This window comes from Parus major, chromosome 8 (assembly GCF_001522545.3).
Source record: "Parus major isolate Abel chromosome 8, Parus_major1.1, whole genome shotgun sequence".
In the NCBI taxonomy this organism is placed as follows: domain Eukaryota; kingdom Metazoa; phylum Chordata; class Aves; order Passeriformes; family Paridae; genus Parus; species Parus major.
The window spans coordinates 3868833-3885272 of NC_031777.1; the positions used below are offsets into that span (position 1 = coordinate 3868833).

General features: G+C 40.0%; 1 protein-coding gene and 1 long non-coding RNA gene across 19 annotated transcripts in view; one reads left to right on the forward strand and one right to left on the reverse strand.

Moving 5' to 3' along the window:
- The first annotated feature begins 2 nt into the window (after positions 1–2).
- LOC109022772 lies at positions 3–6220 on the forward strand. 8 transcript variants are annotated; one of them, XR_004498432.1, is made up of 6 exons: positions 3–449; positions 558–748; positions 1935–2163; positions 2472–2743; positions 3785–3870; positions 5870–6220. It is a non-coding gene; the product is annotated as an uncharacterized LOC109022772 (long non-coding RNA). The 8 variants fall into 8 exon arrangements; XR_004498431.1 differs by having other exon boundaries at positions 10–449; positions 2099–2163; XR_004498429.1 differs by lacking the exon at positions 2472–2743 and having other exon boundaries at positions 11–344; positions 421–449; positions 2099–2163.
- Positions 6221–7019: 799 nt separating this feature from the next.
- Positions 7020–16440, reverse strand: part of RABGAP1L (RAB GTPase activating protein 1 like) — a 230193-nt gene continuing 220772 nt past the window's right edge. For 7 of the 11 annotated variants that reach the window (XM_015635758.2, XM_015635753.2, XM_019007609.2 and 4 more), the window contains 6 exons: positions 13900–14010; positions 12062–12166; positions 10804–10887; positions 10239–10310; positions 8914–9111; positions 7020–8625 (listed from right to left, as the gene is read on the reverse strand). In XM_015635758.2, the coding sequence (XP_015491244.1) occupies positions 8470–8625; positions 8914–9111; positions 10239–10310; positions 10804–10887; positions 12062–12166; positions 13900–14010 (726 nt within the window). In that variant the 3' untranslated portion in view covers positions 7020–8469. The remainder of the gene's footprint in view (positions 8626–8913; positions 9112–10238; positions 10311–10803; positions 10888–12061; positions 12167–13899; positions 14011–16440) is intronic. The other 4 variants (XM_033516282.1, XM_033516283.1, XM_015635761.3 and 1 more) reach the window with 2 other exon arrangements.

The window sequence follows — 16440 nt, forward strand, 5'->3', positions numbered from 1 at the left end:
CCCAGAGCTCTGAGGGACGGGAGGGGGCAGGAGCTTTGCTGCCCCCAGGACTCTGAGGGACGGGCGGGACCAGGGGCTTCCCCGCCCCCAGAGCTCTGAGGGACGGGTGGGGTAGGGGGCTTTTCCTGCTCCCAGAGCTCTGAGGGACGGGTGGGATCAGGAGCTTCCCCGCCCCCCGGGCTCTGAGGGACGGGTGGGATCGGGAACTTCCCCGCCCCCTGGGCTCTGAGGGACGGGGATGTCGGGGGCTTTTCCCGCCCCCAGGGTTCTGAGGGACGGGCGGCTGAGGAGAGCACGGCCTGGGCTTTAGTTTGGCCGTGAAGAAATCTACGCCTTGTTTTACGGTAAATGCCCCTGAGCTCGTAGCTATCAACGTCCTCGAATAATTTTGCAAAATAAAGTGTTGTTTTCCTTCTTCAGGGAAAGAGTATCAGGCTCATGTTGTGCAGGTAAATAGTGTTCAAAGGGGAAGAAATCTCTCTTCCCGGCCCTTGAAGATGGGCTTGTAAGCTAAGTGCCATGGTTTTTATCTGCTCCTTATTTTCACGGTTATTAAGGTTGGAAAATACCTCCAAAAAAAAGATCAACTCCAGCAAGGTTTAAGCTCTCAAGTTCTAAGATTTCGTCAATTAAAAAACAACCAAATCCAGTAGAAGTTGGGCGGATGGCACAGTGCCCTCAACACAGCACCACAGAAGGAGACCCTCACAACTAATGCGTAATAAGCTTTCTACAACAAACCCAGAGGGTAAGTTACTGCTGATCACCTGTAATGTCACCATGTGTACTCTGGGAGTGACTCTGTGAGTAAGAGACTTAGTTGTTACCATTTAGAAGGAAAATGTAGCTTTTATTTACAGAGCATTTGGCTATATACATGTAAAAACATGCTGGTGTAATGCTACCAAAATTCTCTTTTAAGCATTTTCCTCATCAAAAGAAAAACATGATGTTGACACTATTACTAAATCAGCACAGTGAGCACTAACAAAAAAAAGTTTCTATAGCTCCACTGGGCATTAAAATTTCCCTGAAAGAAAACAATAAAGCAATGGCATTCTTTCACCAGAATGTAGAGGAGGCAGTGTTTGCCCCCAGATGTCCTTTACAAAGTGTGACCCAAGGCAGAACACAGAGCTGAAAAAGTCAGTTTCTCTAGAACAAGGTGCCATTTATAACACTGTTTTATCAGACTGAGGAATGGCAGCCCATTTGCTGATGCTTGGGCTTAGGGTCTGGGGTTTTTTCTCTTGTAGTGTGAACATCCAGGAATTAATTTGTTAGGAGATCTATAGAGGTACGGAGGGAAGAAGAAATTTGCCAAAAATTAATTCATAGAAGCCCTGAAGCCAAAGATTTGTATTCAAGTTGGCATTCCCCAGAGTGCTTTTAACAGATGTTGTACTGAGGTGTTTATTATAACCCTCTGCTGCAGTGCTTCAGGATCTGCAGTGGAGAAAAGATCTGCAGAATTAACTGTGGTTATTTTAAATTTTCATAGGACTAAGTGTAAGCCTGACCATCCTCAGGAATAGCATTTGGAGACAGAATAGTTGGTTTGATCTAGGAAATACAATATGGTCAGCTGGAATTTACTTTTATGACATGTTTTTGTTTGTTTGTTTAATTGGTTAAGGCAGTTGCTTATTCAGGAATTACTTCCTTATAATATTTCCTGTGTAGCAGCACCTGAGACAAGGAAAAATATTGTGTTTTTTAATTTATCTACTAATCTTTGAGTTACTCCACACTCAGTTGTGGTCTTCTATTATTAGCAAGTGCTCTTATTTTTACAATTTAAATTGGTATCACTTTCTAATTTAATTTCTAATTCTGTCTGGAGGAGGAAATGCTTTTGTTAACCTAGAAATACATTTGAAGTGAGCCTGTAATTTGCTTTCTTTCTTAGAGTTTGTTTGTTTTTTTTTCCCAAGTGTTTATTTGGTTTCCTTAAATGATGAACATTTCTGTACACATGGCTGTACACATGTGAAATGATGAACATTTCTGTACACTTCCCTTTGAGTGGCAGTGTCCACGTGGAAGAGTTGTCATTCTTGTCATGTAAAAACAAGCTCCACGTAGCTCTCCTTTGCAGAAAGCTGCAACAGCGTCTGGATGCTGCCTCCTCTCCTGACAAATGCTTTGGATAGTGATGTGGAGGTAAATTCATACAAAATGTTATGGCTGGTAAATTTAATCTTCAGCTTTTGTCCCTGTTTGCCTTATCTTCCCCTGAAGTGCTGTGTGCTTTTGCTGTTATCTGGCAACAATGGCTGTTTATCTCACTTAATAGAAAAGAAATCCTAGAGCAGTAGCTCACATGGAAAAATGGTTTTATAAAGCATTTGGATATTTTTGACTGTGGTACATTCTGCTCTGTCCTGTTCTTGCTCAGCCCTGCCTCTCTCTTAGTAGTCACTTGCCAATGTCCTGCTCTTTCCTTCTGCCCCCCATGTCTCTTCCCGCAGGCACGCTGCCTCAAGGCTTGTGTACTCCAGGGAAGCATGAAGTCCTTAACTATTGTCCCATTGCTGTATATCACCAACCTTTAGGAAAATCATTCTCTGTGCTGGAAACCTCAGACTGGCACGTGGAGCAGAGAGCCAGGGTGAGCCCTTAGCTCTGTGGCCCAGCTCCCTGTGACCAGCACATTATCCTAAGGAATGGGCTGGAATTAGCCTGCACTCCCTTTGGACAGCCAACCTGCCAAGTCACTGTGCCCAGTGCAACAGAGCTGCTGGTGAGAACTGCGTCATAAAACCTGACACAGCAGCTGCTTCTTCCTGCAAACAGATTTAAGCTGCTACTTAAGTAAATGGCTTAGGAAAATAAGCATCTTATTCCCAAGTTGTTTTCCATTTCCATTTATTTTACAAGGCATCGTTCACACAATGATAACAAGGTACTGATCTGAACAATTCTGTAACAATTAAAAAAGTAAACATTTGTTGTGACCATGTACATTGAATTGCACTTTTAATAACAAGCATTACACTTATATTTTCACATTGTACTTTATATAATACATGGATGTGTTACCCACACATCCAGTGGTAGTACTGGATGGCTCTCAGCTGGAAGTCTGACCTCTCTGTGATGCTCTTTTTTTTCCTAACTCTTTAGGATTTGTGAACTTGGGACACACCCAGATCACAAAGGCAACCCCAAATGTAGAAAACTTCGTTGTCATGTCAGAGATTTGAAGCTGCTGTTTTCAGTGTGCTAGAGTGAATCCACCTTAATGGCAGACACAAAGGGAGATGGATTATGCTTGATTAGAAACTTTTCTGCATTCCTATGTCATGTTTTCCCAGTTCAAAGAAGCCAGAGAATCTTCTTCCATGGGAAAGCAAGAGTTCCCAATGCTCAAGAGAGCTGCTGGCACAGCTTTTGAGGGTGGTATAGCAGAACTGAAAACCCAGGGATTACTGAAAGACAAGAACTGAGATCTGAAGAAAAATCTGGGAACATCTGCTGTGGTTTGCATTGGTAGTACCATCCATGTATAATATAAAATACAAAAGTAATAGAAACTGTAAGGAAATTAGTACAGCCCAGGATTCTGGTGGTATCAAATCACAAATGAAATTTATGATACCAAATCCTTTTGATGTATTTATCCCCTTGTCGTTCCATTTCTTATATATTATTCTATAAGTAAGATATAGTTCTCCAAAGATACATATATATTTCTTTACAGGTTAAATAAAAGCAAGTCCCACTGAATAAGAAAATAATAAAAAGTAATATCCTAATTCTCTACCCATTTTTTGTTTTTCAGGTAAAAATAGCATGAAATACATTCAGTAGCACAGCCGTTGGGACCCAGGAGACATGGAGAGCCCTGTATTCCTGGAGAATTGACCTGTATGTGTTAAGTCATGATCCTGAAATAAATTGTGTAGACTTCTGGCCTGGGAAAGATAAGGTTTTGATCAATGATGAACATAATTTATCCAGTTGCAAATTTCTTGCATTTCCCAAGCCACGCGTGGATTAGCTCAGTTCTAAAGGCTGCTGTGACGTACACCTCCCCTAAAACCCGAGAGTTCCAAACTTGAGCGTTTCATCATGTCTCCCCTTAGTGTTATTACCTGGAAGGAACTAATGGGAATGGGACAGTTCCCAGTAGGATATTAGCACAATAGACAGACAAATAATTTAGTTTTAACCTCTGTGTTTGCACATCTGGTGCAGCCAGCTCTTTGCACAGCAGCCCCTTCAGCAGGGACAGAGAGTGCTTGTCAGCCTCAGCAGTCCCTCAGACCTGAGGGGAACATCTCTGTCCTCTCTTCACAATCAATCAGACATGACACTTACTACGATTTTCTCTCGAACAGCTGGAAGAACACCAGCACTGTAAGAGTGCTTCTGGTTTCAAAGCCAAGGGTGTTTAGGCTTAGGAGATGATGCAGAAATTGCCAATTATCCCTGAGTCTAACAGTAAATGAAAATCCTCTGAGTAAATGAGAATCACCTGATTATAGTTCTCCCACACATACAAGTAGTTTCATGGATTTCACTGCAGCTATTTAATAGAAGGAACAGCCCTGCCTTGATCCTGTAGACAAACCATGACCTGTGACTTCCAAATTTTGGTACTTCGATGCCAGTAAAGGTAGATTTTTATTTCCTCCTAAACTACCATGTTCAGTCAATGAGTGGCACCATGACCCTGAAGTCAATGGGATACTTCATGCTTTGTTAAGGGGCTGAATTCTTGCAGTTCTTGACTTTTCATCTCCATCTCCCCTTGTAAACGGCTGGTTTTATTTCAAGTTGTTCTTAACACAGTGGCAGAGATGATAATTTATCTTAAAAGAAATTTCAAGGGCCAACTAAGTTAAGTCATTTAAAATGTCTATCAAAGAAAAAAAAAATGCTGCTTACCTGTGTAAGCACTTTAACTTAGTTGTAGTAAATTAAATCCTCATTACTGAACAGGACAAGGGTGGGTTTGTTCACTGGCAGTACTGATTACATAGCTGACTACCTTTCCTGAGACTGGTTCTGCCAAACTCTAATGCAGATGGCACCTCAGGGAGTTTGCAGTTTTTTGACTTCTCTACCCCTACTAGTTTCTATCTTTTTTCTCTTTATTCCTCTCCATTTAGAGGTACATTTAGAAATGTAAACTAAGTGGAATAAGTCCTATTTAGACTAAGTTTGGTTCACAAAGATAATACAAGACTAGCTCACAAATGTACCATGTAAATAAATCAGCCTTGCTTCATTTAGCCTGTAAAGTGTTACAGTCAAAGGAAAACCAACTTTTTAAAGTGAAAAGGACTTTTTTTTTTTTTCTCCCCCCTATATTGGGCATCTCAGGAACAAATTATAGTCCAACAAGATAGAAGTTGTAGTAAAAATATTCTTTGGAGGTTTGTTCCTAATCAAAGTAAAGTCTTTATTTCAGAATGGTACATTCTCAATAGAATTTAAAAATAGGTTTTAGTTCCACATATATATTTATAAAATTCAAATTAATTTTAATAAAAGTTTGATCTGAATACATAGTTTACTACAGACTCAGGGAAAAAAGGTTGATCACTCCACACTTAGGAGCTATGTTAGCTGTTCCAGTGCCACATGGAAACAACAGTTTCAGTGAGACTTTGATGATGTTTCCTGCTGAAAAGCTGGACAATAAGCCAGCTATCCCTGACAAATCCACCAAGGATATGTGTGTAGGTAGTTCTGTCATACAGAGATCTCTTTTCTTGCAGGAAACTAAAGTTCCCAATAGCATCTATAGTCAGCAGACAGGATTTTAGCTTGCCTGGTTTAATCATGGAGTCCTGCTCCTTTCCTTCATTCTCAATATTCATCAAGATAATGACATTAAGCTATTTTCTTGCTCTTTCAGTAATGCCGAGAAGATGCAGTTTCCTCCTAAATATTACTCTTCCAAACGCCATTGCTCCAAATGCTACCTTGGATCCACAGCTGGAAGGTGGAAAGTGTTTATTGCCTTTAGGGTCATTGCTTTCCTTTGGGTGAGGTAAGCCAGCTTCCATCCTTACAAGGGTCTGAAATCGTCATGGCTAGCAGGTAGCAAATGTGGTTTTGTTCCTGAAACTCAATGTCCAAAGTCAGAAAGCAGCTACACTGAGAAAATGAATCTTGTGTCAAAGCTCATCCTGTGAAAGGTGATTTACCAGTTCCTTTTTGATGAACTTGGAAAGTCCCATGATCCGCTTGCACTCACTGGGCCCTGTGAGGTGATTTAACTCATTCACTTGGCAGAAGATAAACTGCAGGGGGATAAATCCACCCACATGTTTTTTTTGCTGTTGTTTTTAATTATCTCCAGTACATACTACAACAAGGACAAGGGACAGGACTGTACAGTGGGGGAGCTGGAGGGCTGGGCAGTAGTGAGCTCTTAATTCATCTGCTCAGGGAATCACAGCCTAACACATTCCTTTAATCATTCTTACAGAACTTTTCCAATCATGGTTTTAAATCCACTTGTAAGTATGATTTAAGATAAATGAGAAATTCAGACACTTGTCAAAACCAGTTTCCCTCATGGGCAGAGTGCTCTCAAATGCAACAATCACATGTTCACCAGGTATCCTTAAATGTCACTTCAGATTTATTATGAATTCAGATTCACATTCTGAATGTGAAGCGGAACTGGTAAGTGAATGACTAACACTGGGTTTAGTTAGTCAAGAGAATGGAAACATTTATGCAAATATTATGAGCAAGACAGTGACAAGGGAAAAAGACCTTTGATAACATTTGCAAAAGAAATACCTTCTGTTTTCCCTCTTTTGTTCCTCACTGTATTAATAATTCCAGATGATACGTTCTTGAAGGTACATTTTAAAATATTAAAGTTTTTTTAACCCCTTATTCTTAGAAGAGAGAATTGTGTCAGGATGGTGATTATATTTTGAGCTCTACTTCTATCAGCTGACTGCCTTTTAGAATCTTTCCTTTGGCACTGGTAACATTAAATTTGTACTACCCTGTTGAAAATAATTCACAATTATGCTTGACAACAAAGCACAAGATGGGTATTATTAAATTTTATTGTACAAAACTGACAATGTATGGCATTCCTTAGAATTAAAAAAAAGATCAAAACAGAACTAGTGTCCCTGGAAAAACCTTGTAAATGAAACAATTAATACACAACATTTAGTCCAGCAATGACATTTACCTGCAAGACCATCTTCAGACATGACACATATAATTAAAAAAATATTCCATCAGTTCAAGCAATAGTTTAATTTTCCATGAAATAAGTATTTCTGTGAACACTTTATGTTTAGTCAAAACAAATGCTTTTGAACCTTCTTACCTTAAGAAATATAAAACAACCAGACAGGTTTGGGAATCACCAGAGAAGTCTACCCTCACAGGAAAGTCTAGGGCTTGTATTCCACTTGAAAATGCTTGTTTTTATAAAAAATAAGTAAGATCAACAAAGTGTTTCCTAACCAAATACTTCAAGCAAACAGATCTTGTTTCTATGGTATTTTATTCATCAGTGCAGCACAAGCCTCTTGGGTGTTTTATTTGATACCTTATTTCCATGTCAAATTTGGAATCTGAATATAGACCCAGGGCAAGGTTTTCATTACTTTTATTCATAAAACCTACCCTTTATTGCACAGGATTTACAAAAGGTCAAAACCATGCAAGGTCTCCACTCTGCTTCTCAGCAAAAACATCAAGCATCAAAATGGTTCCCCCTTTATCCCAGTGGAAGGAATTATTCCTTGGAATTCTTAATATAAACATGAATTAAAAAAGGGAACTAGGGAACTTTCTGTTAAATTCCAGCTGAGCTGTAAATAGCCTTTAAACAACAGTGTTACAAAAATGGCACTGCTTGTATTTCTGAAGATAAACCAATCCACACTAAGAATTTGTAAGGGAAGCTCATAGCAGTTGTGCCAGGAGAGCACAAGCCTATCTTTGCTATGGCCTAAGCTTTACAAAAAGTGCTTCTCTGCAGGATGCAGTTGCTGTGATAAACTTCTGAGATGGTCCCAGGGCCTAAGTTATCCTCATTGTCTTACACTGTGCTTTCTAGGGAGAGATTATGCTGCAGTACTGTACGTTTTCCATTCTCTCTCTTCCTCCAGAAGAAAAACCTTCTATGCAAGACAAAAATAATTTCAAATTAGATGTGTATTAAAGACCTAGTTTTGAAATATTTATTTAACATCTAGTCATATAAAATAAAGTGTAAAAGTATGAAGGTATCAGAACGTGGCTTTCAGCAAGGCAGTATGGGAAGTAGGAATTCAACATAAACCACGACTTTTTTTTTCCCCCCCCCTTTGAAAAGGGTCACATCAGAAAATTAATGAAAAACACTGAAGAATTTCACTTCAAGCCTGCACTCCTGCCTCATTGTCCTTTGCCCAGGAGGAGAGACCACGGGAAGAATCCTCCAAGGTTTCAGCTGTGTTGTTCTTTGTGCTCTTGTGCCGGCTGTGGCTGGAACTATGTGCTGCCCTCTCTGGGAGGCAGGGGCGGCTGGGGCTGCGGAGGTGCCTGTGTGCCCGTGGCCGTTTTGATAGAGTTCAGGGTTTTGCTAAACCAAGAGTTTTTGGCAGCTTGGATTTCATTCATAAGGGCTCCTCTCTGGTGTTCCAGCTCCTAAGAAAGCAGAATAGTCAGAATTTATCAAAACCTAATTAACAAAGATGCATCTTCACACTTGGTTGTTGCACTTCCCTTGCAATTTCCCAGGCACTGGGGAGAGAATATTTAGACGCACAAATAAAATCGTCTTCTTCTTAAGACAGAATTTTTTTCTGAAAGTTCAGCTATACAGGCATGCAGGTATGTACTCCCTTTTGGAACAATTTTTTGCATGATTCAGAGTAATTTTGGACTGAGCATGAGGTTAAGATGACCACCCTGCTGTACTTGGATTTCACGTACCTGAATTTTGCACTTGGCTTCCACAAGCTGCAGTTTGGTCTGTGCAAGCTCCAGCTCCATCTCTCTCAGCTGCTTCTTCAGTGCATCCTTTTCATCATCTGTTTCGATGCCTTTGTTGTCCATGCTTACAGGAGGCACCTTCAGTGCCCCCTCCTTGCTGAAAATCTCACTGCAGTGTTTGCAGGCCATCACTTTACCCTGAAATACCCAGAAAGCTCATTCTTAATCCGTGTTACAGGAGTTGCTGTACTTCCTGGAACAGCCATTTTATTTGTCACACTGCCTCAATCTCAAACCATCTAGTACTGCAGTTTTTATAACTGGCATGAAAAGAATTTGAGTTGTTCATGAACAATTTCCAGGGTATGTTAACCAGTATAAAAATTCCTAAGATCTACTCAGCACGCTCTAAGCACAGAGACTTTGCTCCTATATTAGAAACTTCTTGCTACCAAAGCTTTGTAGTATTTATGTCAGCACAACTCAGAAGAGTAAATTAAATCTGAGTAGATGAAACAGCTGGTCTGCCTTGCACAGACTGAAAGAGGATATTGAGCTATTTCAGCAGAATCTAGGAACATCAATCCTAGAATTATTTAGTATTATTATCAATAACATTAAAAAGTCACTAAAAAGCAAAAAATCCAGTTCAGCTTGAGTACTAAAGAAATATGGAGAAGCTACAGCAGAGTGTAAACAGCTCTGCCTACTCTGAATCATTATTGTTGCTGTTATTATTATTATTAATATTATTATTATTACCTATCACAAAATGTTTCACTGTTATGTAGGTGTTCCTGGTAAGGGGTTTAGAGAAGGGAGAGGAAACCCTGTGGATATTCTGGGGATGGCCCTAGCCGTGCCATTTGGTTTAATTATTTAAACCAATTCTACTTAAATTACAGAAACCCAAATATAAACCTTGTCCAATCTGGCCAATTCCAATCCCTCTGCTGTGCACACTTGAGAAACAACATGTTTTGTCTTCCAGAAGGTCCTCTTTTTTTATCAGTTAACATCCAAGGTGTTTTTATCAAAACACCCAAGTAAATAATGTTTTCTCTATATTTTTTACCGGAAGTATATATTTTAACAGCAAAAATAAAAGACAAGTACTAAATGCACTTCAGTTTGAGAGTTCCTCACTATCTCATGCAAGATAAAAGAACCATGAAAGGAAGTAAACCCTTTCCTTGTTTACATCTGCTGAAAAATGCATGTGGGGCGGTGATGTACTTTAAGCTTCAGTTCAAGTTTCACTCTGTATCCCTGGTGTTCAGCAACACTTGCATTAGAAATATCCCCTGTGTAGACATTGTTCTCACCTTCACAACTTCCAGTTCATCTTTACTGGCCGCTTGTTGTTTTTCCAGCCTGGTACTCAGCTGAGAACAAATCTGGAGCAAAGAAAGCAGTCTCTTAGCTCATGTTTACTATACCAAAGTAGAATCTGTCCTTTTTAACAATGTTTTTTGCTAGAACCAACATTTCTTAAATTCTGCCTCACTCGGGGATATGCATCCCCCTTAACAACTCCGCTGCTGCTGCTGCTAATATAAAAACCCAGCAGTATTCAATACAGAACCAGAACACAGAGACAGGGACATTTTACAGATGGGTTGGTTTATGATGTTTATACTGCATTATGTCACAAAGTACAGAAGCATTCACCCTACAGTACTAAAATTAGCTGAAAGACAGGTTATTCCTGACTGCCTAATTAGAAGACTATTAGGGAAGCCACAAGAAGATTTATGACAAATTACAACATTGCTCTCCAAAAGCCTGAAAGGTGGAGCTTATTTGAAGGATGAGATCTGCAATGCTGAAAATTCAGCTCCTGTAACAGGCTGAGAGAAGAAGTATGAGAGAGGGTCTCTGGAATGGTACCTGTTTATACTCTGCAATAATGGCTGTGGTTTTCTTGATCTCAGATTCTGCCTTCTCCAGCTGCTTCCTGAAGACTTCCTTCAGCTAGGAATTGAAGGAGAGAAGTTACACAGTACACTGACAGAACTTCTCAAAATGCATCATCAGATTGTTTTCTTCATGTCTCGCTGTGTTTACATCTCCACAGCTGCTTCTTATGAAATTCCAGTTCTCAGACAAATGTCTGATTTACTCAGTTTACAAATACTGATTATATCAGTGATAACCAAAAAGTCTGTACTGTGACCCATTATCCCTGTTTAGAAAATTCTCCTGTAAATTCTCCCATTCTCTGTGTTAAATGGTGGTACATCATAGTCCACAGAACATAAAAAACACATTACTACAAGGTGGGGTTTATTGATTCAGTTTTTGTTTTTCTGCACACTGTCACAGCAATTTTGGCCAGATTGCTTGTTTGCTAGGAGATGGAATAAGAAGAAGGATCTCTCAACACTGTCATCTCCGTAACAGAAGAAAAAAATCTATTTGGGTTTATGGCACCAAGTGAAAACACAGCTAACTCATCTCTCCTTCAGAACCACTCCACTTGGAGAGCCCTTTCAGGAGGAAAAAAGCCTGACTCCCTCACTTAGAGCAAACAGAGAGCTCCATTTTAGAGAGACACAGTGAATTAACATTAATTGTTGCAGTCACTGTTGCCAAATAGCAAAAATAAAAATCAGGGTATCACTTTTGAAACGTACATGTTAGATAAATAGGATTACAGAATGAAGACTGAGTTTTTTGTAGGTAAGTATGAAGCCAGGTCTAGTCAGCAAAATTCTCCCAGCCCCCACCCCTGTTCTTCTGCTGTTGGGTCTAGCTTCAGGCAGGAACATTATTTAAGTGATCCAACAGCTGAATCCAGAATGGGCTCTTAGAAGGCAACAGCTCCTCCAGCTCCTTCATTTAGATATTGAAGAGATCTGATCACATCTCCTTAGCTGAGATTGCTCACCACCAGTGACAGCAATCATTACAATACCTGGAAGAGGATAAGCTATGAAAAACTAAACATTCAGAGCCCAAGTAAACAAAACCACTGAAAATTGTACTTCAGAAAAAAATATAATTACTCTAGCACTATAAACTTTTAATTGAAACTGCATTTTGAGGACAAAATCCTTTTCACAACTGCAACACATCCACACAGTCTTCTGCATATAATTTTTCTCTCATTTACTAACTAAATGGGAAAAGCTGGAGAATGCCTTACCTGAGCAGTTTCTTCTTCCTGCTTCCTTTTCTCTTCCTCAGTCTCCACGAGCTTCTGTTTGGTCAGGAGAAGTTCCTTGTTCAAAACATCTGCCTTGTCTTCAGCCTAGAATCCAAGACACTTGTGTAAATCAGATGTTATCTGTGCCAGTACAAACACACTGGGATATACAGCTCAGAAATACACTAAGCTCAGGTTTTAGCATTGCCTTCTCCTGCCTTCTAATGACTCACCTAACTTTTTGAAATAAAATTCCCTTTTCAGTTAGCCATTTACAAAATTATTTCACTGTGTTTCAACAACTGTGGAAAAGGACCCTTTGGCCAATTGTTTAGCTATGTCCAGATGGCACATAAGCAGAGATGCTATGTCCTAGCACAAACAGCGATGTACAGAATATTTTTGTTGGGAGCAATATTAATCTAAGTGAGGGCAGCATGATTTACCTCCTGTGTAACTTCAAATAACTCATCCCATTTTCTAATCTGTGAGCAGGGAAAACATAACTAAAATATTTAGGTGTCTGCATTGTACCCTACAAAGTGTTCAGGCAAAGACAAGTGTAAGAGATGAACAGGAGCACCAGATAAAATGATTTATCGGTGTAATTCAGTATAACATGAAGAAACCTGAAAACTGAGAACATAATTTTCTCTGGAAGGACCAAGCTTGTGGTGACACATACTGGGAATGCTTTGTTTTTGTGAGCACCAATCATCAGGAGAGAAATGTATTTCTCAATTTTGGATATATTCCACAGGTCTCCCCAGCAGGGAAACACACATGGCATCTCACCACCCTTCCTGTTCAGTAATGAGGGCCAGGACAGGAAATGGTTGTGGCCAATTAACACTGACTTTGCTGAAATTATAAGAGGGAAAAAGGCATTGGAAACAAGTAACTGAACTTGTCTCTGAGTTTTCTACCACTGTGGTGGGATCAGGTTATCTTTCTGCCACAGTAATAATGATTAATGAGGATATTAGTGGCAGCAGAACCAGCTCCACCATCTCCATGACTGGAGAGATGGATTAAGGATTTCTTTATTGCTTAGTGTGTATAAGGCTGTATGGGAGAAATGAAAACACTGCAAGAATGGAAAATTGATGAGATTAACATCTTAGAACAAAAGAACTTGGGGATTACAAGGATATTTTTGGTGAAAGACCTGTTTAAGATAAGCTTTGAAGGAACTACAAATCTTTCCTCCCTTCTTGTGAAAAGAGAAAAGAAAAAAATCTTTCCTTCCTTGTGTTCATTCCAGTTTCTCCAAGCACCTGCAGTGCAGAAAGAGAGGGCTGAATGTGTGCTTCTCTGAAAATCATTGTCTCTGAGGCAAAGGGCTCTGAGTGCTGCTGCCCTCCACATTCCAGTCTCTACAGGGAACACGAGCAGTTATCAGTGAACACCCAGGAGTCCTTTGAATTTTTGGTGCTGCGCCACTTCATTATCTCTGAATTTTGTTGGCAGTACTAAAACTGCTGTTAAAAACAGATCCACACAGATATTCTGCAATGCAACTTCCCTTGAAACTAGTCTCCCAAGATACCTTTTTCAAGGAAATGTTCGTTCTTTACTATCTGCCTAAAGGTTATGGCCTACATTTTCTAAACAACCCTCAACAGGGAAGATGCAATCAGCCTCAGCCAGACCTCACTGAATGCCTACAGTGGCATGTGAAAATCCAGCTGAGTGCAGTTAAGAGTGAGGTTGTCAGGAAAATAAAAGCAAAAATAATTACACTTTTAATGTGTTCATGCTTTCACTTGACCACAAAGCAGAGCTCCCCAAACCGCTGTTGCCAAGCCTGAGTTGGGGCCCAGCTCTGTTAATGTTACCTGGTCCAGGTCATTCCGCAAGGCAATTTTGCTTGTTACAAGCTCATGGGCAAGGTCATCGTTCTCCTGCTCCAGCCTCATGCTTGCTTCTTGGAGCCTGCGGTTTTCCCTCTGTGGAAAGAAAGGAACAACCAGGAAAGGAAGTTAAACCTTGTAAAGAGCAATGAGCCAGTGCACGGTGTGTGGAAAACACTGAGAAGGCGAGAGTGCACACTGAGACAGGACTGCTGCTCTGGGAAACAACAGTGAATTAAGCCAACAGTGCAAATGCAGCTGATCCACTTACATCCCACTGGTTTGGGTTGTGTAAGGGACACACTGATTGTAGTGTTTCCCTGTCAGAAGTAAACACTGACCTCTCCACAAAAGCACTTGGTTTCTGCCTACTCATCATCTAAAGACATCAGGCAGATAAAATCCCACACAGCAGCAGTGAACAGGGACCAATTAAGAGTTACTTATAATAATGCTTCCAATCAAAGTACAAAGCTGTTCTGCTCCACTTTACACTTTTCTGTCTGCAGGGATCCATAAAAATAGTCCACTTTGTAGGTGATGCAGTGCCAACTTCCCATTTCCTGCAGGACCAGCAAGAACAGCATTTAGCAGGGAACTCCCTACAGCTTGTACATCCTGCATCACCATTTGTGCACTTTGTAACTCATGCCAGTGACACCACTGTGCACTTTACAGTGCTGGGTAGAGAGGGGAGCTCATCCCAGAGCACAGGCCCAGGACCTGCTGGGGGCAGTGACAGGAACACAAAATGGACAACCCAGAAGCTGCAGGCTCTTGCTTCACTGCCCTCCCTACCCACTCCACACAGGCAGAAATGACTATCTGGAGTATTAACCACAGAAGGTGAAGGAACAGGAGAATGAACAGTAATAATTCATGTATTTTAGAAATCTCTGACTGTTGTTCTAGAGTTGAGAAACAGAACCATATTCAAAAGATGCCTATGGGTCAGTGGACTTCCAGGGGTTCAACATCAAATATAAGTCTAATTTTCAGAATAACACAGCCAGGTGGGACAGAGGTGCCTTCCTCCAAATGGATTTTAAGAGAAAAAAACTGTGCTGGCTTTCTGTCACTGTGTATCTTTCATACCAAAACAGGCTGCAAAGGGTAACTGTGGAAATTCAAGGAAAAGCACCACATTCATTTGGAAACTCATAGGTGGAAAAACAATAACTTATTGTTATAGGTCTCATATCTCGACAGTAAATGTCCAAGTATATCAGTAAAACTCAATGATATATAATAATATATATATTATATATCATTGAGTTTTACTGATATTAGCACTTAAAATGTTTTTCAAGAGATGTTCAATGAATGCATTCCTACAAAATGTGATTTCTTGCATAAGTATGTTATTCACCTGTTTTCACTTCTTCCTACTCACCAGCTATGCTCAGATATCTTTTTCTTTCCAAATTCACAACTATGAAATTGCAATTTTCATTTCTGTTGCAAGCAGATTTTGCATGTTTGTCTTAAACAAAAACAGGAGCTCTAAGAGGATGTAAAAAAAAAGTCTCTTCTTTGTGGGAACTTCCTCTGTGGCAGGAAGTGGAACCTCTACAAATTTTCTCTCCTTAATGTGACCCTATTGTGTGACTAGAATAGGCACTGCCCAGTACAAGGAAGTAAGTTTGTTTCCCTTCCAAAAGATTGTACTTTGAGTAAGTTTTGTACAGAAACTGTAAAAAAAATGCTTTTGTCTTAACACAGTTAAAATAGCCACTGCTAAAAGACACACAACTTTGGGGAATCTTTCTTATTTTAAATGCACTGTAGTCTGTTTGGAACAAGGGATTTTAAAAATTAAAGTAAAATTTGTCTGTAAACATAATATAAGCTTTAAAGTGTAAAACCAAACTGCAGTCAACAATAGTAATACTAATAACAATCTCTAACACATCTTTATTCCTGTTTCATTCAGACTATTTTAGAAATACTGATTTTTATAGACACGCTGGTTGTCAGAAAGTGACCCGAGTTCACCTAAAACTTGAGACCTGAGTAGGACCAGGTGCAACAGCACCAATACTTTTACATAGAGATGTTGCTTAGAGGAAGAAAGCAGCAAATTCTTATGACTTTCACAAAATAACCGAGTTGGCTTTACCATTTTTGCTACGTCTTTGCCAAAAGCTTCAGTGTCTGCAAAGCAAGGCACGCAGTGTGAGGTTGAGAGTTCCTGCTTTGCATTCACAGACAAGTGGGTAAGCAAGCTCTGTGCTTGGAAATGCACTATCCTCCTCTTAAACTACAATTTACATGGCACCTTGGTAGTGAGTTAAAGATCTCTTACCTTGGGCATCCAGTCAATAGCTAAAAGATGTTTTTAGCTCATTCACCATGCTCTGAATGTGCAGCTGAGAGGTTCTCACAGGACCACCTTTACTCTTCCTCCAGCCAGGGCAGTATGCCCGATTAGCTGGTTTGTTTTTTTCAGCTCCTCCCCCCAGGTCTAACAGTATAAAACTGCCTCCCTTCTCAGGAGGAAACTCTTAAGTCTGCCTAAACAAAAAC